The 26,792-nt window shown below is 35.4% G+C and overlaps 2 protein-coding genes across 3 annotated transcripts; both read right to left on the reverse strand.

The window, feature by feature from the left end:
- Positions 1–3,787: 3,787 nt before the first annotated feature.
- LOC134231271 (vigilin-like) lies at positions 3,788–17,915 on the reverse strand. The gene is made up of 23 exons (XM_062713207.1): positions 17,760–17,915; positions 16,564–16,803; positions 16,236–16,350; positions 16,025–16,140; positions 15,458–15,664; positions 15,049–15,264; positions 14,720–14,923; positions 14,330–14,542; positions 13,269–13,347; positions 12,871–13,010; positions 12,565–12,783; positions 12,358–12,444; positions 12,137–12,268; positions 10,780–10,998; positions 10,495–10,581; positions 9,832–9,966; positions 9,390–9,608; positions 8,141–8,282; positions 7,900–8,027; positions 7,332–7,571; positions 6,890–7,111; positions 5,565–5,783; positions 3,788–5,311 (listed from the first exon to the last, which is right to left on the reverse strand). The coding sequence occupies exons 2-23, from the start codon at positions 16,753–16,755 to the stop codon at positions 5,081–5,083; spliced, it is 3,762 nt and encodes a 1,253-aa protein (XP_062569191.1). The 5' UTR covers positions 16,756–16,803; positions 17,760–17,915; the 3' UTR covers positions 3,788–5,080.
- A 3,951-nt stretch (positions 17,916–21,866) lies between these two features.
- On the reverse strand, positions 21,867–26,711 carry LOC134231272 (uncharacterized). Of its 2 annotated transcripts, XR_009984531.1 has the most exons (3): positions 25,698–26,711; positions 23,298–23,452; positions 21,867–22,023 (listed from the first exon to the last, which is right to left on the reverse strand). XR_009984531.1 is itself a non-coding variant. In XM_062713208.1 (2 exons), exon 1 carries the CDS (start codon positions 26,499–26,501, stop codon positions 25,710–25,712), a length of 792 nt encoding a protein of 263 aa, XP_062569192.1. In that variant the 5' UTR covers positions 26,502–26,711; the 3' UTR covers positions 23,250–23,452; positions 25,698–25,709. The 2 variants fall into 2 exon arrangements, 1 of the variants encoding a protein (XP_062569192.1); XM_062713208.1 differs by lacking the exon at positions 21,867–22,023 and having other exon boundaries at positions 23,250–23,452.
- Positions 26,712–26,792: the final 81 nt, after the last annotated feature.

Below are 26,792 nucleotides of genomic sequence, written 5' to 3' on the forward strand. Positions count from 1 at the left end.
AAAGTGAGAAATGATTGCCCTGGGACCCCCCTACCTTGCCCTGCTAATCATTTGGTGAACACTTCAAAGATAAGGCGTATAATAGCTGACCTATTCCCGTTTCACAATTTACAATGATGAAAAACATCAAAGTTCAGGTTAGCTAACCGGCCCTACCCAGCCCCTGGGACCCTTTGAAATTTTGACAGGGTATACCCCCTAAGACCCTTAACCATTCCCCAGTGATAGATACTTCAGGTTCCCAGAAATGGAGGACAAATGAATGCTTGAAATATGCCCCACGCACTTGGCACCACTTGGTGGTGCCACTACAGTCCCATTTTGAAAGTGGGAAATGATAGCCCTAGGACCCCCCTACCTTGCCCTGCTAATCATTTGGTGAACACTTCAAAGATAAGGCGTATAATAGCTGATCTATTCCCGTTTCACAATATACAATGATGAAAAACATCAAAGTTCAGGTTAGGGGGCCCTTTGAAACTTTGACAAGGGATACTCCCTAAGACCCTTAACCCATCCCTAGTGATAGATACTTCAGGTTCCCAGAAATGAAGGACAAATGAATGCTTGAAATATGCCCCACACAAAAATATTTCAGTTTACAATCGATAGAGTAACCAATTTTCAGGTTAGCTCATTGGCCCTGTCATATTCTTGAGGTCCCTCAAGGAGCTGAAAAGGTATTCTTATTGAAGTATTTCACCATTTCGTAGTGCTTGTTTGTTCAAGTAGACTAAGATGATTGGGTAATTTATTTCTAGTTTTTTCAGTTTTAAAAAAGAATATTTTTTCTGCAGGTGAGCCTTACTGCCTCCGAGTGTCTGATTTATTATATGATTAATTTTCGCATTAATTATCCAATCATTAACCCTTAATTATCTAAAATAAAGTATTAAAATCAGTACTGCCTCTCAGTACTCTCAGTTCTTTGATGAATTTCTTTTATTGGCTGCTAGCTTCTACGGGCTTAGTGGCTGCTGTTGTTGGCTGCTAGCTTCAGCCTGGTGTTTAAATACTGCAATATTTTGGATGTAAGCAAAATTACTGTCTCCTTTCAAAAAAAGTTGTACGGATAAAGGCATTGGTAATTGCAAAATATTAAAATTTTGCATAAGGTTCTACCTTTAGATACAATATTTTGGACATTTCATAAAATGTTCATAAAAATGTGATATGTACGTATGTTTCTGAACTATATCCGCACATGTCACAACTTTTATCTTCCTTAAAAAATGATTAAATAAGTCAGCATTTTTAAAAATTACTAGCATTATCTCGCCATTGACAATGCAATATATTCATTTTAAGACTTCCATAATTGTAATATTTCTTAGGTTTTTGGCAATATATATTCTTTATGGCAGTCTTGAATGATGAAAGTGAAGAAAGGTTTCGAATATTGAAGGGTAAATCATTTCAAAGTCTTATAGTTGAAGGGAGGAAACTTTTAATAAATGAAGTTGTTTTGGTTTGTAGAATATGAAATGAAAGATTGTCCTAGCTGATGAAGAACAGAAAAACCATGATATAAGTATCATATTCACATCTCTGTCTGTCTGTCTGTCTGTCTGTCTCTCTCTCTCCACAAACATGGAAGCATCCTTGGTTAGTTATATTCAAATCCCCCTGGTTGTAGGGTATAGTAGGGCCACAATCAACGATCATAGTTATACAGGGGAATACATTTATTATGTTTTATCCGTAATCTTCTTTTCAAGAACAGCAGTGCCATGATCGGATATACTTGTATGGAAGCATCGTCAGATTTTGTGTAAATCATGATCATATTTGGTAGGAGCGGTTCACAATAAGGTTCAAAATAGAAAGAAAAGATACAGTTAATCAAGGAAATATGTACAGTGTAGTTGTGTTGTTAGTGTTACTGTTGTGTTTTTACACCCCCCCCCCCCCACATAAAGGACTAGTTCTGGGCCCGTTTTAAATTTTAACTTTTCAATACTGAGCTGTTTTTAACCATAGTCCACATGTGAGCGATATGGCCCATGGGTCTCTCGTTTTAAATTAATCTTATCCGGCTTTTCGACTATAGTAATTTTTGTAGATGTGTTCATTACATGATTAAATCAATATTTATGTCCGGTGAACATGTTTATTTCTTATAGGAACATTAATTAATTATATCTAGAGATAAGCTGAACCAAAAAAAACACCATCATGCAGAGCATCATTCGAATACTCGCTTCAATAAACGTCCGTTTGAGCAGCTTTTGTTGAGCACTTAAAATTTAGCAAGCAGTTCTTAAGGTTTATCAAGCATATTTTGACTTAGAATTTTTAAAGATTATTGTAAAAATTGAACTAAGTTAACTTACGTCTTTATGTAGAGTGGGTCTTCTTACTAAATTTTTGCAATATTTTTGCAAAACTGAGTGTTGCCATTTTGTTGTATTAATCATATAAAAATTTTCAGATATTGTATTCATACATGAATTTTGTCATTCTCGAAATGCCTGGGGTCCCGACTCAATACTTTGTCATTGGAAGTCCAACGGTTTACTCAAGAACCCTAGCATTGCGACGATGTAATTAAGTATGCAACTGGTAAAAAGCATTACGTTAATTTTAAAAAGAAAATAGAAATTATGAGAAATAAATTTATTGAGTTCTTATCCGCCATATGGGCATAGGGAACAGTTTTCAATATCAAAGTCCATAAAACAATACAAAACAGGAGCAGAGCTAACAAAACATCAGAGGTTGGATCAGGTACCATGAAGGAGTATGCATCCCCTGCCGACCGGTCACACCCGAAATGTCCTCCTTGTCATACATCGTCAATTCAGTGTATAAATAAAGGTCTAACAATAAGTATGAAGAACGTCGTTCAGACTCAATGATAAATTTTATTTGCTGAAAAGGTCATTGTATCGATCGAAGCAATAACGAAATTGTGACTTTAAACGAGACTGCTGGTATTCTTGTTTCACCAACTTGTTTGCTCTCGCGTATCAAATCAAATGCAGGCGATGAAGGTATATTGCTGCATAAGTAAGGGAAGTTAACCATAGAAAAGTAATCACGTTTATCATGGAGCTTGGTTGTTAGATTAACGTTCAAGTCTTTTTTGAGTAAAATATCCAAGTATGAAACAGATGTGTCAGACTCTGTAGTATCTTTTGTCTCAAGCTCTCCAGAATATATCGTATCGACATAGGAATGGAAATTGCTATTGTTAATTTACCACTGTTAATTAATTGACAATACGCCGTCGATATATCTAAATGTCAAGTTGAAGGTCACAGTAAATGTTTTCTTCTTTTCAAGCATAAGATTTTGCACAAATTCTGATTTATGTGAATACAAAAAAGGTCTGAAAATAAAGGAGAGCAATTGGTACCCATGAGAATTCCATTAGATTCTTGGAAGATCTGGTCTCCAAAAACCATATAGATATTGTCAATCAGATGTCAACTTCAGAGTACTTGCGTGTGCAATGTGTTTTTATAAAATAATCTTTTTGATGTTTACTTCAGAGTTCTTGTGTGCAATGTGTTTTAATAAAATAATTTTGCAAATGACCAATGACCAAAAGTAAATTTACGAGTTCCATTTTTATTGAAAATGCAGCTATTAATGATTGTAAAATAAACCTGGACTTTAAGAGCTCATAGTCAAGCTGTTCTTGTGAAAAAACTGAAATTTGAATTTGAGCTTTGATGGACACACATCACATTGATCACAAAACAAAAGTTTTCTCCAGAATGACTCATGTGACCTAAAAGTTGATGAGATAATCCACATCTTAATGCAATAAACAATAAATAAATATCACTTGATCGTTTATTTCAAATGATTCAATGTAAAGTTTGGTCAACATACAAGTACAGTAAGTCCCTGTAAAGAACACAAGATGCCATTAAAGCGCACCTCTCCACATATAAATCAGTGTATACATCCAGTACACATCCAAAAATAGCTCTTAATAGTCACTACTCAGTTCAATATTATAAGGTTTTTTTTAATTCATGCATCAACAAAATAAAAACATTGTGAAAATTATTAACGATATATTTATATATCAATGGTATATACACCTGTTTATGAATATAATTAATTTTCATAACCATAGCAAATGTTTAATAAAAATACTCTTTACATAATATATACAAAACACTAATTCTTTGAAACCTAATACTCCAGTAATAATGGCAGGAAAAATGCAAAGTTTTGATATCCTGCAAAATCACTGCACCAGCAGGCCTTCCATCTCTGTACAAGGCCCTTTACCCTCCACACATCTACTTAGGTTTGCTGGTGCAGTGCCTTTTGACTAGCTGACTTGGTTGTATTGGCCATTCTCTGGCCTTATGTGCAAAGAAATGACGAGATGACAGCTTTTTTTTTTCATGGAAAAATTAAGGATGAGTTGAGCAGGCCCTGAACCAAGCATATCTGTGTCAACTACTGAAACATGGATGAAATGATGTACAAAACTCCCTCTCACACTACAATCATGCACATCAAAGAAAAAAATTCCTTAATCATAACTCAATATGCATAAGTATATTATATATATTAATAATGATATTTACAGAGAGACATAAGAATTAACTAATCAGGAGTCAGCCCTACCCAACAACCTTATTTCACAACAGGTACGGGCTGCTAGAAGACTTTTTTGTGATGTCCAACAAAGATACTAGTAGCGTTAATGCCATAAGAAATTAATAAATTACAGTAACAGCCATTCTTTTTGCGTCATATCAATCAAATAACAAAACAATATAATGCCTCTTTTGGAGATAGCACTACTTAAAAGATAATTTGATGTGGAGTTTCAATTGCTCCATTATTTCTTTAAAACAACAGCACAAATACTTGAAAGAAATGTACCAGCCATGAAAAACAGTTGGTGTGTAGAAATGAGGTAAAATTAACAGTCGCTGTTTGTGTAAAATGCAGACAAAAACAAAATCACATTCATAATTGTTTCCAAAACACAAATGGAAACTAAAACTATCAGGAAAAATAATCACTTGAAATATCACCTAACTTATTTGCATTCTTAACAGAGGATATGTTTAATAACTGAAACATTGCAAAGCAAACAGTGCAGTCCTCAGCGCTTGCCGAAGCGGTTGGAACCCCAGGCAGTGTTGACCTTAGGGGCCACAGTGCTAGCCCCCATGGAGGGGAAGTCCTCGGTGCTGGATGTGTCAGGGGGCTTATCCCAAGGGGCACCTGCTACTACGAATCCGGCGGATTTGTTGGAGGCTCGTTTTTCTTCCTCATGATATTTAGGTGGTCTTGTCATTTCCTCCAACATCTGTTTGTCAATCACATCTTGCAACTGAAATTACATTATTTTCTGTTATCAAACATATCCTTATCTTGAGAAGCAAAGTTTAAAAGCTTAATTTCAAATGAAAAAAAAATCAGTTATAAAGACAAGTAACTTCTGAAAATACAAAAATAATTTCTATTATCCAACACTGATCTTGTGCAGTAAAATTTATATGAAAATTTAAACAAAAAGTTCTATCTGGTCAAGAAACAAAACTGACAAAAATAACATAACATTTCCAAAGAGCCTTAAAACTTACGTATTCTTCCTCCAGATTAAGCAGTTCATCGCGACATTCCAGACAATTATCTTCATCTCCAGAGATCAGAATTAGGTCAGGGTTGTCATCTGAAGGTCGTGGGAAGCGAACATCCACCTTGAAACTGTCCATTATTTTTCTGATATTACGTCCACGGAGACCAATAATTCTGGGATGAACACGATGGTCAACATTGCACTCCACTGTCACCATCTCTTCCTACAAAGTTACAAACACAAATTTTTCAAAGGTTAAAATTATACAGGCTCTGACAAATCCCATTGCCCGACGCCCGGGGCTAGTGAATTTTAGAGGCGGGCAAGTAAATTTTTAATAGGCACTTGCCCGTGGGCAAGTCGCTTAAAAAATAATCAATCAATAAATATTTTTAAAAATGTCATAGTTTTCCACGAAATTAAAATTATTTTGTTGTAAGAGTTATCTTCCTTTGTTTGTCACACTTCCTATGCGAACCAGTTTAATTGTGTCATCATTATGCAATTCATTACAATTATTAATTTTACTGAAAACTTTCAGTACATGTTTTAGTACTTAATTAAAAGTGAAAATATAATTAAATTGGCATAGGAGAAATGGAGAAAATTTTGACAGTTATGAGGCAGAAAACGATTGACATCGTCCATAAGAATGTTAGTGAAAAACTCAGTACAAACCTGTCAAAGCATACCAGGTATGAGAAAAGAAAAAAAGGTCCATAACTATTATTTTAAACAAATAGCAGATATCATGACTATAGCTGAAATATGATAGCAATTTTACGTCTCTATATGAAAGAAAGTATTATTCTGGAACGGGACGTAAAACAGCATACAGCCAATCAACAGGTTGTATGGTACGTATAGTACTTAATGGCAGGTGGTTTTAAATGTCGCCAATATTCAAAATAACAATCCTGATTTAGAGACAAATTAATTATTATGATAAATTAATAAAGTGCAGGTGGGGCAAGTAAAAATTGAAGTAGGGCAAGTGAAATTTGACCATGAACTTGCCCGTGGGCAAGTGCTTGAAAAATCTACTTGTCTGCCCCTGATTATAATTATATTTTTGACTGTGTGTTTACTGTTTGTAATCAATGTTAGACTTGAACCTCAGCTCAAAGCTGAGTATTTATGCATACTTTGTGTCAGTCTTACGTAGTTTTCATTAAAATTCTGGCCTTTACTTTAATTCATGAACGTGATATACTAATGAAAGTTGTATTTTATGGTCACATAATACTCAACAAGTTTGTATCAAATTTTAAATACAAGTCAACATTTTTACTTGAGTCTCTTACATATTCTGACAATTTTAAGACTTACATATTCTCTGACGATGTTGAGAATGGTTTCCTTGGCTGCCTCCACATCTTTCTCGTATCCTGTAATGGTGATACTGTTCTGCTCCTCGTCCTGTTCCCGTGGAAACTGGATGATGACATCGTGATCTTCTCGGATCTTCTTCACCCTCTCCCCTCGACGTCCAATGATCTTGGAGTGATACTGAGAGTCCACTGGGACAGTCATTGTGAATCCCTTCAGAATCTACAATAAATCAATATACATTTGTTTTTGTTCTATTTTAGAAGCTCTTCCATCCAAGTGATCTTTGGTCTTTTTTCCATTTAGTTATCAAGTCTTAAAGAAAAACATTTTCTTAACTGAACAGTTATTCCTATTTGTTGGATAGCCCATCACAACTTAACAACTTATTCTAATTGTCAGAATAAGTGTGAAGATTCTTATTATTCCTTTCCTGTAATACCTTTTCCTCTTTTTCTTGTTCCAGCTGTTCACATTTCTTTTGCAAAGCTTCGATGGCGTTTTTGACATTGGTTGGGGGTCCTGTCACCTTAACTTTGTCGCTGTGATCCTCTGGTGGAGGAATAGAGATGTTCACATCAAACTGCTTCATCATAGACCTGACCTCCTTCCCCTGTTGTCCAATGATTCGGCGATGGAAGTCATACGGTACCGATGTTTCCTCAGTGATGGGAACCAATGCCTATAAGATAAACAGTAAATCAGTTATAAGTGCAATTTTTCAAACATTTTCTAAAATAACAAAGAGAATTGACCTCATGTTGGTATTCTCTTTTTGAAAATCTGATGCAAGCAAGAATTATAGATGAATATTTTGACCAACTCTGGCCATGAACCAATAAGCTCCAGATCATAAATTAAATAGAATATGATCTCCACCTAATAAGATTTTTCAACACGTGTACACCAGTCAAGCTTTCAGAGAGACCCTTAAGATATGAATTTAATAGAAGGTAGTTTCTTCACCTTGTGATACTTCTATATTTTTTTCTACAATGTAAAAGACGTACCAGCAGAGCCTCCTTGGCTTTGTCACAGTTCTCTTGTTTGCCAGTAAGGATGATGGTGTCACATTTCTTTGGATCTTTTGGAGATGTTTCATCTACTTCACCATTTGTCATACCATTACTGTGGTTATCTACAAAAGTCAAAGGTTGTATATTAGCTTCATTTTCATGGAAGTTATTTCCGAGAACCTGATGAACATACCTTACAAATCAAACTGACAATGAGTAATGAGTAAGAGTCTACCTCCATTAGGCATGGGTCTGTCAGGGAACTTGATGCCGACATCATAGGTTTTACAGATATCCTGGACATGGGCCCCTCTGGTTCCCATGACAGTCCTGTGGTAGGTCTGGGGAATCACACACTCCACAGTCACCTGGGAATCCTGAGGAAAGATCAAATAAACTAGTGAAACAAAGTATCATTTACAAAAAAAGTCCAAATGTGTCCTAGTTTATGCTTATTACCGGCCGCCAGGAGGCGGTCGGTTATATGATATGAAAGTTTGAACTCGCCGTGCGTTTCTGCGGAGTAAGAACAATTTGAATAAAAAATATTTAACATTCTTGTAATAGAATATTAAGAAAGAGTGTCTAAATGTTAAACAAATCATAAGATAAAAATTTTATAAATAATGGGTTAAATGTTTCATCCAATCATGATTGACAAACTCCGACGTAACTGAAGTGCGGAGAATTAAGCACACATGTTAGGCATTGTCTAAAGCAAGGACCGCGTTATATACATGTATAAACAAATTTACTTTCTCTACTTCAACAGGATTTGTTGTATATATAATTTAAAATGATGTGTAAATATAAATATACAATATACATTTTATACGGAAAATTATCAAAAATATGACTTAATCTTAATTTATTATCGGACAGAATATTAGGAGATTTTTCTCCAACAGACAAGGATAAAGCGTGTTTTACAATATGCCAAGCCTTTTCCCGCCACATCTCACACCAAAACAAAAAAGAGAAGAAATGTAGTGGCGGATCTAGAGTGAGTTTGGGGGTTTTAACATCCTCTGAGCAAGCGAGGAGCCCCACATAGTTGTTACGTTTTATTTAAAGTTAAACTGTCTCTAGTTAGATAAGTTTAAACGTTATTATTAATGGTTAAGTTGTAAAACTAATTAAACATCAAACTTCCACCAGAGTTCGTTTGTACAAATGAATCTGAGTGCGGGGACGCAGAGGACTATGAGTAAGTTGCTTAAATACATTGTACATGTAGCAATGTACAGGTATTATGTACTGAAGAAAAACCTGGAATGTCGCATTCCAACGTTTAATGTCACAGGGATACATATTAATTAACAGATAAATATAAGAATTCAGTTTCTAATTGTTTTATGAAAGAATTAATTAATTAGTTTGCGGCCGATTTTTGACGCTTGCGTCAATATGTTTCTTGTAACTCTATTGTAACAATGATTTTTTTCCTTGCTTGTAAGGTTTGAGTTATATTACTATAAACATACCAAGTCATTCACAATTTCCTGGATTCTCTTTTTAGCTCCTTCAACACAATCCTTAGAACCTTTGATAACAACTCTGTCACTTTTGACCCCACTGCGAGGAAAGCTAACTGTTACTCCACCAAACTCATCAGCAATGTGCTTGAGGACCTCTCCCCTGCGAGCCACAAAGTATCGGTGGTGTTTGGGGTCTACCTGCATCTCTCCTTCCACAACATTGTCCTATAAAAAGTAAATAAGTAATACTGAGAGCTGAAAGATAATCATATGTACCAAGGATTGAATCTTGTTACCCTCAATAAATGGTCGTAAAGCTTCTTTTTTTAAAATAAATAAACATTTACTCTCAGAAAATTGTATTAAGGAATGCCCAAAATCAATTTATTTGCAAGTGAACTACATATGTATTTTCTTATCTTCAAGTAGAACAGCTAGCGTGACTTACCAGATTCTTGATGAGACCCTCTAATTCTTTCTTAGCCTCATCCACTGACTCCTTTTTACCAATGATGGTGATGGTTTCTTGGTCTGTGTCATCAGATGATGGGAAAATCACCCTGGCACCTGTCTTTTCACGGACCTTTAATAAAAATAGGATATAAATTATCAAACAATAAGCTAAAGTTGTGTTCACATGATATTTTCTGAAATACCTAGTCTTATTTGCAACAAAAATCAAGTTTTGGTTATAATAAAACATTTTAATGATACAAAGACTTACTGTAAATTTTAAAAATAATTTGAAAAAATTTAGCTTGCAAAATTTTATAAAATAATTTTACATCCCCCCCCAAGGGGAATTGAACCTGAAAGCAAGTTTTTTCACACTTATACTTCAAGATAATAAGTAACTTTAATTTGTCTTTTCAAAATAATGAAAATTATTTATGTTAAGCATTGATCAGATCCAATAAACTTAAAGCACAGCAAAGTCCCATGGTATAGGGAGTAAAACATGCAGTGTTGTCCCTGATTTTGTTAAACATCATCTTTTGATGACATTTAAAGTTTACAGTGACCGTGATGTTCCTCCACACAAAGCCAGAACAGAAAAATAACCTTGTCCTGAGGTAAAATGGAGGGTAAGTGTTGTCTTAGTAAGACCCACCTTCCTGATGCTGCTGCCATTCTTCCCGATCAGAAATCTGTGGTACTCTGGTTTTGCTTTCACTTCCGCAGTGAATCCTGAGGTTTGCTGCAAAACAAAGGATTCATTTTCCACAATTTTAAAATTTGATGTTTATGATTTTTTAAAATATGAAACCAAGCCATGTTTACTATTCATAAAGAAATAAAAAAAAGTCTGCACTTCTGTCAACAAACATCAGAGGAATGAAAAATAATCACACTTACTTACATAGACTTCAGGGTGAATAATTTTGAAGTCACTCACCTTTTCATTAGCTATTTCCAGCAGTTGAGCCTTGGCATTCTCCACATCACTCTTGGGTCCCCTGATTGTCACCTTGTCCTGTGTGGAACCTTCCTGTGGAAAGCGGATGATAACTCCTCCATTTTCCTCCATGATGGAGCGAATCAGTTTACCTTTGGATCCAATGATGGAGTTGTGGAATTTGTGAGGGATGTCAACTGTAATTTCCTTGATGTTAGCCTTAAGTAAAAAACACATTTGGATTACATTCTTTCTTTTCTTTCCTTTCATTTGTTCATGTATAATAATTAAATGCTCCATTGTCAAATGCAATGTAAACTTTACATGCATTAGAAATTAGGCCATATAAAATTGAAATCTTGGTTCTCAAGCCCGCGCGCATCCGTTTTGAGGAAGCCGCATTGCCGATTTTATTGTATTTTTGATAAAATACAAAGTTGGTTTTGCTGAGACCAATCCGGGAAAAAAAATTCCGACCTCATTTGTTTCGTAGTTTAGTATTCAAATATCACTTCCGGTAGTCATTTACAATGAGATTTTGGCTACTTCGTTTGAAAATACATTTGAGGACATTACCTACGATGTTTACACGCTGTTCAGCAATGAATAAAGCAGAAATTTTGACCAGAAATGGAAAGTATATCTGTGATTAAAAAAATGATCTTTATGTTAAAGAAAATTCGGAAATTAAAATTAAAAAAATTACCTCCCTCATCTACTTTATTGCCAATAAAATGAAAAATAAAATGCCGCCCTCCCGCATCTGTTTTGGAGAAAATTGGCCTGAGAACCACGGAATTAAATTTAGATAGCCTTATCTTCCAACTTTTATATATGTACATGTATTTGTAAATACACAAATAGAAATAAATGTACTTAGGCTAAATAAAATTGAAATCTTGGTTCTCAGGCCCGCCCGCATCCGTTTTGAGGTAGCCGCATTGCCGACTTTTTTGTATTTTTGATAAAATAAAAAATTGGTGTTGCGGACACCAATCCGGAAATAAAAATTCCGACCTCATTTGTTTTGTAGTTTAGTATTCAAATATAACTTCCGGTAGTCATTTTCAATGAGATTTTGGCTACTTCGTTTGAAAATACATTCGAGGACATTACCTACGATGTTTACACGCTGCTAAGCAATGGATAAAGCAGAAATTTTGACCAGAAATGGAAAGTATATCTGTGACTAAAAAATTTATCTTTATGTTAAAAAAAATTCAGAAATTAAATTTAAAAAAAATCCTCCCTCATCTACTTTATTGCCAATAAAATGAAAAATAAAATGCCGCCCTCCCGCATCTGTTTTGGAGAAAATTGGCCTGAGAACCAAGGAATTAAATTTAGATAGCCTTACCAATTCTTTCTGAATGGCCTCTATCTTGGCTTTGGCCTGTTCCACATTGGCTTTCTTGCCAGTAATGACAATGACATCAGAGTCACTGTTCTCACTAGGTAAATCTATCTTGGTATCAGTTTCCTCTCGAATCTACAACAGAAATCACATAATGAACAATATATCAAATACTGTATTATATCAGAATACCATTCTTATTGTTTTGAAATAACAAGTCCTACCTTTCTGATTGTGGCCCCTCCTTTACCAATAATATTCTTGTGGAAATCTTTGAAGATGTGAACCTGTGCTTGGAAGCTGCTCTGGACCTGAATAAGGATGAATAAAATTTATGATAAAGCACTAAATGTTTTGAACCAACACATAATGTAAATGTAGAATTTAATATGTAAGAAAAAGTCATAAAGAACCAAAGCCACTGATCTGACCAGTTCCTGCTGGAGATTCTGTAGGTGTTTATAACACTTGTCCACATCATTCTTAGGACCTCTCAGGGTAACTATGTCACTCTTCTTTCCGGGGTCTGGGAAAGTGACTTGAACTTGGTTAAATTTGTCCTTTATTTCCCGGATCTTTTCACCCTTTGCTCCAATAATTGTCCTGTGGAACCGTTGTTCAATAATGATATCTCTGGTTTTTTCATTTTCCTGCAAAAATAATATTGATAAAGTTTTACCTAAGTTTAAATATAGAGCATATAAACATTTACAAAGAAATAATCTAGGATTCATTACCATTCTCTTGGCCATTTCCATAAGTTCCTGTTTAGCTTGGGCTACCCCCTTAGGATCTCCCTCTATTCTGATGATGTTACTATTCTCAGCATCTGATGGAATCTTGATAGCACATCCAGTGTCGTTCTTAATTCTGGTAACTGTTCAAAGCAAATTTCAGGTTATAGACAGAAAAAAGAATTCATGACTTCTAATATAATGTGGTCACAAAAAAATTGGTAAACTAGGGCTGTCAGAAACAAGGAATATTTGAATCAATATTCATAGTGTACATGTATTTATTGTTCTATACATAATGATTGATCATCAGACTAGACAACAAATATTTGCAGTTTCAAAGAAAATCAATGACAGTCCTACCTAGGTCGATGTACAAAGAATATTAATATTCTACTCACTATTCTGTCCATTTTTGCCGATGATGTGTTTATGGAATTTCTGATCAATGTTCACTTCCGTAAAGTCCATTCTCTTTTTCTAAAATAGAGTCATCAAATTTCATCATTTTCTTACTACAAATATTTTCACCTTTAATAAGTTTTGTTTTAGGCCATATAAAATTAATCTTTAGATTCTCATCCCCGCCCGCCCCTCTCAAAATGTCCCGCCCCGATGTTTTTTATTTTGATTTTTGGGTATTTTCATGTATTTTTATTCAGTAAGAATTTGGGTCAAAGTTTAAGAGTTATCTCCCGTCTGTATTAAAAGTCGCGCGTCGCTATTTATAGCAAAAACGCCATGTGAAGAATGGAGAAAAATCGGCAATAAAAGCAGTTTAAATGTGAAAGGAAAAGATAATTTGTCAGTATAGAGAAGGCAGAGAAGAAAAAATAGCATAAACACATATGGATACCATCACTGGCAGGAGCAAATATGTAGAGAGATTGTAACTAAGTAAAAATAGACGAAGAAAGTCAAGTTATAATATAACGACCTCCAGCTGTGTGACTTAGCTTTGAAATGAAAAAAAAATCTACAGCATCGTAGACAGACTTAAGAGAAGGCCTAGAATTTTCAGTAGAATAATTATTAGAACATTTATATAGATTTTGCAAAATAAGAAGTCACGCATACACAATTTATTGGTATCCCTACCTCATTTTGTTCAGGGTGTGCCGTATAATGTGTACTTGATAATTTGTTAATTAACAATAAATGTTTAACTTTTAAAGAAAAAAATTTCTTTAAATATTTAAAAGAATATGAAAAGAATTAAATCTATTCATATTTGCATTAAGGTAATGAAAAAAATGTGTACGGGGCGTCCATTGTTTTGTTGATACTTGGGCCTATATATAAATTAACAATTATAAAAAAAAAAAAATAAAATCCGCCCACCCACCCCAATTTTTTTGCAAATTAGGATGAGAATCTAAAGATTAATTTTACCTGGCCTTACCATATACTTTTTAGCATTAACAATTTTTACACACTTAAATAGATGATAAGGTCTTCTTACCAGGTCCCTGACAATGGCCTCGAGGGCCTTCACAGCATCATCCACCTCCTCTGGTGGCCCCTCAATCTGAATCTTGTTCTGACCCTCTGTGAATTCTATGTGCACCTTGGGGAAGTCCTGAGTTATTTTCTTGACGTTAGCACCTTGTTTTCCGATCACATAACGGTGCAGCCAAGCTGGTGCATCCACCTCCGCAAAAACTACACTGTTTGCCTGTCAAAGAAAAAGAAAACATATTTCGTTTTTTCAAAAATTTTATTCTTAAACAATGATTGACCAGTCTCACTAGTAAAATATTTTATTCTTGCACTCATATAATTAGCCATTATACCAACACTGCAAAAACTGTAATTAATTAATTGTAATTAAAATTTTCAAAAGTCCCCTTACTTTAGAGTAAACCATGGTAAGAGCCGGTCCGAGTTTGTCCTGTTCGCCTCTGAGGGTGATGGTTTCTACACTGTCCTGGGTGGGCACTTCTACAGAGACACCAGTAGCTTGTAAGATTTCCTGAATTCCACTTCCCTTGGGTCCAATAATGTACTTGTGCTGCGACTTTCTCACTTCTACCGATACTGTCTGGCATTTCCTTTTCTGTTGGAATTAAATTTACAAACACATTTTTTGGTGGCATCAACTTCCTGAATGCATGACAATTATATAAGAAATGAGAAACTTTGACCTTGCTACATTATATTAGAATCTAACAAAGAACAAACCTTTTCCTGGTAGATTTTCATGATGGTTTCCTTGGCACGCATTACACCGTCTTTATCACCAGAAACAACAATCTCATCTTTATTAAGGACTGAGGGAGGAATGTGTATTTTAGCACCTGTGTCTTCCTTAAGCTTGTCCACCAGGGTGTTGTTTGGTCCACAGATAAATGGGTGATAAATGTGGGGGATCTGAAGTCTCTCAAATGCTAGCTTGGCCTATTGGAGATAAAAAATATAAACATTTATGTAAAGTACTGAAGAGCGTTCAAAAAATTGTATAAATTTGAGCGTCTTTAAAATCATAGTGATTGTGTTATAATCTTACAAGGTACAAATGTTAGAAGAATGCCGACTCATCGAAACAGTATATTTCAGGGTAAATCAATGGCTTCATTTTTATAACACACACCTGTTCGTCTGCGATGATTTGAATTTCATGTCTAGCTCTCTCTATGCCTTCTTTCGGTCCAACTATCTTAATTCCATCCACTTTTTCATCAGCCCTTGGAATGGTTATCTTGGTTGCTGTCTCGTTTTCCAGTTGTTGAAGTTTCTTGCCATTTTTTCCAAGAATGAAACGATGGTATTCTCTGGGGATTTTCACAGTGTCACTTGCCTACAATAGTCAAAAAAAAAATTTCTTCATTTCTGAATCTACACTTAAACCTGAGACAAATAGTGGTAAATCAAAAGATGAGTTTTAGTCAAACAAAAAGATGTGTTTCCAGTAGATGATCCACTGTATTTTTCTGTCAAATTCCAAAACCTAGAACACCCCCCCCCCAAATAAAATCATGTGTCTATTCAAAATTACTTAGAGTGGAAGGTGTTATGAATAAGTCCCTGAAAAGTCATTTTTACAGTAGCATTCCTGATAATCTCAACAGGAATCAACAAGATATGGTATCAGTTAGTGATGCAATGCACATCTGATAAATGACCACCAGTGTTTTGTAAGACATTGTACACTCTGTACCTGGGTTTGAAGTTTGCCAAGAACCTCTCTCCTAGCTTTCAATACAGATTGTTCCCTTCCAGTAATGACCACTGTCAAACTCTGGTCCTTAGATAAACTGATCTCAATGGAAACATCTAGTAATGTAAACAAAGCTCATATAAGACCATTTTAATATGGAATAAAACTGATGATTTGAACATGCAAAAAAATTATCTAAAAAATAGCTTACCATGCCTAGCCATTATATCCTTGCAGATTTTTGCCTGTTCTGTTTGTCCTTCATCACCAAAGCTATGTTCATTCATTTCCTTGAATCTACGTTCCTCTAAGGGAACAGTAAACACCTTCATATAGAAAGAAATTGAACATTTTTCAAAAAAATTTCTAAAACTGCATATTCTAAAGCTTCTAAACTTCAAGGTATTCAATTATGCCTAAATATCAAATTCATCAACATTTCAAATAGGATTATTTCCTATTAAATAAATTTTTAAGACAGAATCAAATTTTCTATTCAAGAAAGCAACACAAAATCAGAAGACTATGAAGACTCTCACCTGAGTACACTTGGATGGTCTCACGTTGGTTTTCCATGCTGCTGGGGTCTTGGCTGGCCATTGGGTTCCTTCCACGGGATGGGCATGAGGAAGTTCGGGAAATACTTCAGTGTAGCTTAACACATCTTTATTCTCTTGTGGCTCATAGGCCAAATCTTCGACAGGGCGGACCTTCTCTGAGGTTGAAGCCATGTCCAAATTCGTTTGTCAATTGGGCGATTCCAAGTCGTACAGTACTATCTATAATGTAGATATCAGGAATATGATATATCATTAATTTAAATACATGAAATGTAGATGAAATAAGACATCAAAATGTTATACAAATACTTTTATTTCAACATATCACTCTTTTTATTAGAGTTTCTTAAAAGAACAAAAAATCAATTGTTTTCCCTATCACCTTAAAAGCATATATAATGCCAATGTCTGATATTTCCTTTCTTTTATATGATTGTTTTCAACTTTTCATGTGGTTTTAGAGGTTATCAAGTCTAAATGGCAATTTACATCCACTATATATGCACAATACATCTTTGAACTCAGAATGGACTTATTCTGATCAATTTTCTTTATAAACCAGATCTAAATTTTAAAAAATCTTCAGTATCTGCCAGCAAGCAAAAACAAACAAAAAATACTCATAAAATTAAAAGAATAATGAAATGTGCTTATCTTTCAATGTCAAATTCAATTTGAATCCATGTGATAGACCCAAAAATAGTTCAGAAGTAGTGGATAAACTCCATATGTTTAGAGACTAATTCTCCTCCTCTAATACAGGTAAATAAAACAGTTCTGTTTCTAAAGGTTTACAAACAAATTTAACTTTTGATTTATAAGAAAATAAAAGCTTTTCAAAGGAGGAAAAATCTTTGTATTACACTTCACTTATTAAATCCAAACTTATGTAACACTTTATGGAAATTTCTGTTCATGTTCAATACCGTATGTGTGACGTGTCAAGACTGTCAAACTCAGCCAGCATTTTCTCTGCACATATTGGGAATATTACCATCTTATTTGCACCGAAACATAAACATTTTATCAAATAGTGTTATGAGGAAGTAGCTTGATCTAAAACAAAATTAACCACAGTTTATCTAAAAGTATTTATAAGAGACTGGATATTTGATAAGCATTGCAATGGACATTGTCGACGTGTCCAGATTTAGAACAAGCAACCAACTTCTTACCGTACTGCGTCCGCAAAAATCCGTCCTAAGGAGATCTAAATGACTTTGTATGATCCAATGTGGCTTCTGATTAAGCTGAAATAAAATTAAAGGTAAATTTAAGCAAATTATTTATCAAAAATTAAAAAGTTTTCAAAGACATATTTGATCACACGTCTAACACTCTTACCACCACAAGAGGAACTGTCTACGCAATGTGCAACGTGAACAATATTCATGCGCTTTCATCAACAGCAATTTGATTGGTTGAACGAAAGGGCACTTGGTCAAAGGTTAAAATAAGGACTAATTGAAATAGTCGTTTTATTTTCTACATTTTCGCACTACTTTGTTTGATCAAAGAATATGGACAGTATTTTGTTGAAAAAATAACATGTGTAAAGGAGGTAGCATCGCTAATTGATTAAATAATTGACAATAGATTTTTGAAAAATATGACAATGCCTTGCATACTCTGTCATGCGTATCAAACATATGACAACCTGTTTGTGACGTAAGTCATGCGTCAGAAGTGTAAACGTAGGTGGATCAAAACTGGGAAAAATTGTGAGGTGTATTTATTTAAATACAGAAAAGTTCCAATATCGTGTACTTTCGTACTAAAACTTGGATAAATTAAAAAATACATTACAACGAAAGAATTGAAAGATCACCCACAAGAAGATCTATATAACCACGTTTCTTAGAGAAAATAAATAAATAATAATAAAAAAAAAATAACGCGGAATAAAAAAAAAATATATAATTGAAAGAAGGAAGGGTATGGTGGTCAGTACATTAAGGACACGTTTTTTTTACTTTATCCTTTTTTTTTTCTTTGGATTTTAAGATACCAGAAAAATTTTATCTTGTGAAAAACAAAATTATTTTTCAATTCTCATAAAAACGATATATTATCGACACATTATGTCGTTTAAATCGAAATATTTCGTGAAAGTTCTTCATGTTGATTGGTCAAATACTGGTGTGATACCTGGATTACATGTATGCAGGCCATTTGCAGGGTATGGTGTAACTCGCAGTGTCTGAGAGGGACTTAAACATGCACGATGGATTCGTAAATAATTTTGTATATATACTTCCCCCACCTTGCGCGAGTAAATCAAAATTTAAGATGCGACAATTCGTTCATCAAGTTTAAATTTAAATAAAAAATGGATTTTTTACATACACTATATGTATTTTTTAGGTCGGATTGACAGATGGAAACACTTGGATCAGTCAACTTAGGACTCAAATAAGTTAGCCACTTGGCAGAAATAAATCAGAATTAAGATTTTTAAAAAATTATTTTATAATTTAATTCATAAACGGAACCTCCATCCTTAAAAGTCTTCGGACCCCGAAGACACCAATTCACGGGCTATAGACCATTCACCGGGAGGTCGTTCACCCGTCACTTCCAGGGCATGGCACGGCACTAAATGTATCGGGGTATGAGAAAGAGATGTGACGGACAAAATCGAGATTCGAAAACCCCGCCACCTCCTTGATACTCTGCATGGAAATTCAGGTGCTCTATCAAGTGAGTTATCTGGCCAAGTGCTAGAGTTCTGCAACTCCCGGACTGCTCCGACGCATTTTTCTCCTTTCCATCCTGTTACATTTAATTATCAGTTACTGTTAATACAATAGCAACAATTCTGGGGCAAAAATCCACAGGTATTTGTTTCTGTAAATAATAATATTTTCAACCACAGGCACTTAATTCCTATACTGGGTACCCCCTACTTATATGTACCCCCTACTTGTAAATATAAGTATGGAGTACCCCGTATATGAAACAAGTGCCTTTTGTTTTCAACCCATGGTTTATGGGTTTAAAGATTTATAATTACAGAAACAAGTGCCTGTGCAATAAATCAGGAAATACGATACGAATTCAGGCATGTAGCAACGGGGGGGGGGGGGGGGCTGGCCCCTTTTTTACGACATTACTTTTACTATTGAAAGTGTATTGTAAACCGGAAATTAAAGGATATAAGGAAAACAGATTATTGTATGCAAAAATTGATTCTGAAAAGTAGCCCCTTTTCTCTCTCTATCTCCCCCCCCCCTCCCCCGAAAAAGGATTTTCAAGTTTGAGCAATTTGGTAGGGTTTTTTTTTTTGCTTGTCAACTTTTTCAGATATGTATTTAATAAAATCTCTCTGGCTGCCCCCCCCCACTTTCAAAAACGATGCTACGTCTGCTACGTCACTGAAATTTTCGCACTGTTACTTGCTGAAATGTCATTTCTTCCGCACGTCATTTCATTTTTAATTGAGTTATGTTATGCAAGCTGTTTGTATGATATATACATGTACTTCTAATTAATATAGTGGAATTTACATTAATTACTGTATCGTGTGAGTATTTGATGACGTAGTTTGTTTTAACATATAAATTATATTAGGATACTTTGACTTTATATGTAGACAATGCTTCATTACATACACTGATTCTCTTATGTCATTGGTTTTAAAATAATTTATGATAAATTCTGCTGAAATCTTGTCTTTATTTTCTTCAATTTTTTAGTATTAATTTAGTCTATTTTAAACTAGCTTATGGCAGATATAAACTATCAAAAATAAACGAATACTTGAATTTCACTGGAAATTATATTGAAGTAAGGAGCCGCGGGTTCGAATCCCACTGTGGGACGTGCATGGAGACCGGTCCTTCGGATGAGTACCTGTGTCGCAGTAGATGCTGGCACGAAAATTATTCCTCATTGCTCAACGGCCCCGAGTGCCGAGTAAACGACAAAATTTGCAGCTCTCCACCGACAAGTGGTGGCGTCTCCATATGGTTGAAAAATTCTCGAGAGGGACGTTAAACAACAATCAATCAATCAATCATTTTGAGCTGATACGTTGTCGTTATACACTAAGAGGGTTGATCCAAAAGTTCGTGGAATTTCTTCATATTTTATCTATTTATGAATGAAATTACTTAATTACTTAGTCCTCTTCGTTTCTTGTGGAGCATAGGGCTACCACAGTCGCTCTCCAATTTACTCTGTTTTGGGCTGTTCTTTTTGCCTCCTTCTAGGTCTTTCAAATGTTTTCAAGCTCTTCTAATCTTGTTCTCCTCCAACTGTGTAATGGTCGCCGTTGTTTTCTATGACCTTGTGGATTCCAGTCCAATGCCTGTCTAATGATGCTGTTTTGGGGCTTTCTCCATGCATGAACAATCCACTGCCATGCTCGTTTCTTAATCTGGAGGGATTTTGGTTTTTGGCTGGTACGCTCCAGTAGCTGTTCATTTGATATTTTAATTGGCCATGTCACTTTACAGATGTATCGTAGGCATTTGTTGGTAAATACCTGGATTTTTGTTGTAGTCCTGCTGTTAGTCTCCAGGTTTCACATCCGTAGAAAAGCACTGATTTAACATTGGTTTTAAATATTCTGATCCTTGTGCTTTCTTTCATGTTGTAAATTTTGAATTTACCGGGTGGCAGTAAATACAAAATTTACAAGTTGTCATGTTGTAAATTTTGTATTTACTGCCACCCGGTAAATTCAAAATTTACAACATGACATTTCACTTACTTTACTGGAACTCCAGACAGGTTTGAGCATTGCGAAGGCTTGTCGGTCTTTGCTTATTCTGGCTTTAATGTCTTCGTCTGAACCAACTGTAGAGTCTTTGTATCCCCCATGTAGGCAGCTCTTTCTGCTTCTGTTGCAAGTTGGTTAACATACTCTCTTTTGTCATACCTGCATGATTTTTTAATTTCCTTATCTAAAGTTTGGTGCCTAGCATGTCCATCACTCTTTGTGCTCTTATTTTAGCGTTGTTAACTTTTTTTTTGATTTTACGCCTTTTTTCAACCTGCTGCCATGTAGTATCAGACATCCATTCTTTCTTCTTGTTGGTTTTCCTTCCTAGGACTTCTTCACATGTTTTCTTGATGATATCCCTTCCAGCAGTCCATTCACCCTCAATATCTAGTTCTTGGTCCTCACTGTATAGTGCACTGAAGGAGGAGATGGAGATAACGAAAAGTATTCAATCTCAAATCCATAAATCAATACAAAATAGGAGCAGAGCAAACACGGACCTCCGAAACATCAGAGGTGGGATCAGGTGTAATCTGAATCGATTCCCTAGTTTTAATTATGTTCTAATTCACCAGTTCAACCGAACATAAATTATTTATAAATTCAAAACTCCAACACATGTTTAGGAACGGCATCGCCTGCGTCTGTGCAACAGACATTTATTACACATAAATGTTACAAATATTCTAAATATTCTTCTTTGAAACAACATTCTACAAAATAAAAAACGAAAATATTAAATCGTATCAGATATATACATTATAAAGTAGGGTGGGTAAGCGGGGACTTGTTGCACTAAGCGCAGCGAAGCCTCGAATAACCTCTAATTCTTAATACCTGGACACAGGTAAACTACCTGTTCCGCACGATTTCATTTGAACTCATATCAATCGTTAAAATCCAATCAAATCTTTGATACTATAAATACTACCTAAACACGTAAACGAACAACACCACGTGTTTCCGATACCAATTATAAATATATTTATGTTCTAATTCACCAGTTCAACCGAACATAAATTATTTATAAATTCAAAACTCCAACACATGTTTAGGAACGGCATCGCCTGCGTCTGTGCAACAGACCTCGACCAATAAAGACAGAAGCAAAAACCCACCCTTTATATACCCAAATTTTTCGTAACTGACATTTGCTGTCTAAGATTTTCTGACACATATCCATCTTTAGCAGTCTCGGATTTCCACCGACCATGTTTTTTAAATAGTCTATCACAAACACCATGGTTGGCCGCTGCAGTAGCCCCGCCAGCGCGAAGACTATGCAGACCAAACTTAGTTCTATCTAAACCCAATGATGCGAGCGCGTCCAGAAGAATCTCTCTAGCCCTAGTATATGACAAGCGCTTTTCTCCTCTTAATTTGTATGTGTTAGAATTTTTACAATAAGTGATAGATCTAAACAAATATTCATTAGATTGGTCGTTAATGTTTGCTAGACTGAGATATCTTCTGGTCATTCTCACAGGACATGTAATTTCATTCGTACATGACACAACTACATTGCTCCCCTCTTTATAACGATCTGTTTTGCTTTTCTGAATAGTAAGAGTCATATAATTGTCATAAAAACATATATCTGATCTCTTCAAATGAACAAGTTCTGAAAATCTTAAAAAACCAGCATAACTTAATAAGCACATACAACATATTCTAATATCTAACAAAGAACACGATTCACCTCCGTAAAGAGCACACAATTGTTTCAGTATATTGGAGGTAATAGGTTCTTTTTTATTTATCAACTGTTTCCCGATAGTTCTATGGCATCCCTCTCTGGCTGAAATAGTAAGTTCGGATGAACAGGGATTAGGACATCCCGCCAATTTATGCGCCCAGCTAATTGTATAAAAAGCCTCGTCAATTGTCCCTGTACTGCTACATGTATTACTGAGACTTGTTAAGTATAGCGATACATGGAAATCCGTTGCAGGAAGATATGAAATATTATGTGTAAAACACCACTTACGAAATTTATTGAAGGCATATCCGTACGTTTTTCTTGTGTTTTCAGCCTTGGAATTCATGATTAAATCCGGAAGTTTCTTTGCCAGCGATTGTAAGGAGGGATGAGAGGTCCTCCATAACGAAATCCAATTTCCAGTTTTGAAAACATCTGCAAAACTATAGTAAAAGTCATATTACCGACCATGCTTGGAAACCCAAGCCTTGTCGCAGTAGACCTCGTCGATAAGCACGACCTTGTCTTTTCATTCCTGACCGTGCCAGCTTAAAAAGAAATGCATTCTAATTAAGGGCCATGTCAATCTAACAATAAAACTTGACCTTGCCATAAACTTGGCCTTGTCATAATAAACACAAAATAAATTCAAACATTAATATGTACACAGACCATGCCTTCTAAGGCCATGTCTATCAGACTCCACTGAGTCTTGCAGCTAATACTCTGGAATTAAAGCTGTCAGAGCCAAACAGGCTGTTCAGATTTTTGCCATGCATAAAAATATTCTGATATGGAGAAAATTCCAAAACATCAACTACACACTGTTTATACTTCATATTTTCATCAAACAGTAAAGTCCAAAATGCTGCAGACGGCCATTTTAGAACAATTAATGTACCCACACATTTACACGCTATTACATGTTTTATAGCTTTACTCACAAGACAAATAGGTGGTACTAACCAATTATTTTCAAAACACCAGTTTTAGGTAAAAGCATCAACTGCTTCAGTCTCTGGGTACCAAAAAAGGGAGTTAAACCTCGTTAACTTTGTGTTATACACACTTGCGAATCTATCAATAGTTTGAGGACCCCACATTTGGTCAACAAAACTAAAAAACTCTTGAGTTGTTTGCCAATCTTCATAATCGACTAAATTAGACAAATAATCTGCTTTTGTGTTTTTGTTTCTAGGTATCCAACAAATTTTCAACGAAACAGAATTTTCAACACATTTAGAAAAAATGTCTAAAGCTAAATCTTGTAAATGTAATTTAGTGCTACCTCGTTGTATAATTTTTACACAATTTTGATTGTCAGTATGCCAAAGTAAACTCTTTCCAATAAATGAACTGGCAAATGACTCTAAACCTAACTGTATAGCTTTAAGTTCTCTCCACGTGGAGCTCATAACAGATTCATTCAATGACCAAGTTTTATGAAAAACCTTTTCGTCAGCTTCTACAGTATATGCACCAGCTGCAACGTCACTGGCATCTGAAAACACAAGCGTTACTGGTAACGAGTCTTTAACTAACAGTTTCTGATTCAACTTATCAAGATTTTCCTTCCAGAACTGCAACTCTGATTTTACTGCTTCTGGAAATAAAAAACTGATTAAACAATCCCAATGACTTCTGCTCTCTATAGCTAAATAAATGTGTCTGGTCATCAAACTTGTTACATTACCAACAACTGGTGACATGGAAATAACTTTCCCAGCCGCTTTCGCGAGATCTCGAGCTGTAAAGTTGGGAAATTTATCAATAAGAAAATCTATCGAGTTCTGAGCATCAGAAAGTCGTCTTTCAGGTATACGTAGAGAAAATACACTGGTATCCCATACCAACCCTAACCACTCCAAACACTGGACAGGCTGAAAAATAGACTTTTCAATCTTAATTAGCAAACCTGCTTTTTCTAAAGTCTCTTGAACTAAATTTGATGCTTTAACACACGTTTGTAAATCTTTACCAAAACCAAGACCGTCGTCCAGATACAAAACAATGTCAATTCCGCAGCTCCTCCAGTACTTCAAGATGGGTCTTAGACACTTGGTAAAAATATAAGGTGCAGACGTTAGACCGAAAGGTAAAACATTGAAACAATAAAACTTATCTTTCCAACTGAATGAAAGGAAAGTAATCTGTCTTTTACAAATATCTATGTGGTGATAGCCTGACTTTAGATCAAATTTAAACAGAAAACAATCTTTATTGAAAAAATTCAAAGCAATACGCCAGTCTTCAAACTTTACTTTTCTTTTTTCTACAAAATAATTCAACTGACTCAAATCCAGAATAAGTCTCTTTTTACCAGACCCTTTATTTTCTGCAACACTTAGTGGACTGACCACATGTGGCTGAAAGGGAACCTCTTGTACGCAGCCACTCTCAAGAAGATCTGAAACAGACTGACCAACAAATTGTTGGTTTTTCATTGCAGATTTGTTATTATTCAGTCTCATGCATGGTGGTACTGTAACAAAAGGAATAACATAACCATTTTTGATAGTATCTAATATGAACTCATTAGTGCTTATGGACTTCCAAAACTCAAAATGTTTGCGTAAACTGCCTTTCACTCCTTTACCAATAGCAGGTAAATTTTCAAAATAATTTACTTGCTGTACAAATGATTCAAACTGATCAGTAAAAATAGATTCATCAACGAAATATACATACTGATTCTCATAATCACTGGGTTGACGAGCTTGCGCTTGGGTTGTTGGTTCTGGCTGGGGCAGTGCATGCGGATTTCCAATGGCCGAGCTTATGGCAGTTGTAGCACACGTCGTATGGAGAGGCCTCCTTACGCTTGTAGGGACGAAAATTACGGCCAGAACCACCAGACCTACCATCAGGTAGCGAAGTTGTTGCAGAACCAGACTTGGAGTATGGCTGAAAACGGCGTTTTTCCTTGAGAGCTCGTAATGCTCGGTTTTCAGCTTGACGTAGACGTTTTTCGTCCTCAGAGTCGGACGCCAAATCATCACTTTCATACTCACGGACTGTCGACCACCCGGCCGGAGATTTATCGGCGATCCTGATGAGCTTGTTACGTTTAGTGACCTTGGAAATGAGCTCTTTAACGATGCTCAATGTGGAGGAATCTGAAATGCGCTTTTTAAGTTTATTCAAATCACCCAATATTTCAGTATTAAAGTTAAACTGAATTTTGTTCCCTTCACTCTTGAATTTTACAGAGACCTCTTTTTTAATGGTTTTTGTTAAATTTTCGATGTCGTTACCCGTAGAGAGTTCCTCCTTGAGAGTATCTAGTTTGTTGTCCAGGTATGACTTGAACAAGTTGAAAGTATCGGCCAAGTCCACACTTACACGGGGGCTAGAGTGTCCAGAGGTCTCCGCAGAATTTGCCTTCTTGCGAGTGGTTTTCTGTTCACCATCGGTTTCTTGTAGTAGAGTATCGTCTAGAGACTCATCTTCCTCCCGGTATTGGGCCAAGAAATCTGTTTTTTGCCGAGACATTTATTCGACTTTTTACTTGTTGCACTAAGCGCAGCGAAACCTCGAATAACCTCTAATTCTTAATACCTGGACACAGGTAAACTACCTGTTCCGCACGATTTCATTTGAACTCATATCAATCGTTAAAATCCAATCAAATCTTAGATACTATAAATACTACCTAAACACGTAAACGAACAACACCACGTGTTTCCGATACCAATTATAAATATATTTGTAATACCTGGGTATGTCCTTATCAATCAGGTTTTTTCAGTTTATCTACATTGTACTTTATTCTCTTTGTCTCAA

This window comes from Saccostrea cucullata, unplaced genomic scaffold, assembly GCF_032062105.1.
Source record: "Saccostrea cucullata isolate Sc308-1 unplaced genomic scaffold, CSIRO_AGI_Scuc_v1 ctg462, whole genome shotgun sequence".
Lineage (NCBI taxonomy): Eukaryota > Metazoa > Mollusca > Bivalvia > Ostreida > Ostreidae > Saccostrea > Saccostrea cuccullata.

Coding starts and splice junctions, on each gene's coding strand:
- LOC134231272 (XM_062713208.1), bottom strand. CDS start 26,501: ATGTCTCGGCAAAAAACAGATTTCTTGGCCCAATACCGGGAGGAAGAT.
- LOC134231271 (XM_062713207.1), bottom strand. CDS start 16,755: ATGGCTTCAACCTCAGAGAAGGTCCGCCCTGTCGAAGATTTGGCCTAT. Junction 16,351..16,563: donor GACCATCCAAGTGTACTCAG/GTGAGAGTCTTC, acceptor TTCTATATGAAG/GTGTTTACTGTTCCCTTAGA. Junction 15,665..16,024: donor TTGGCAAACTTCAAACCCAG/GTACAGAGTGTA, acceptor TGACTATTGTAG/GCAAGTGACACTGTGAAAAT.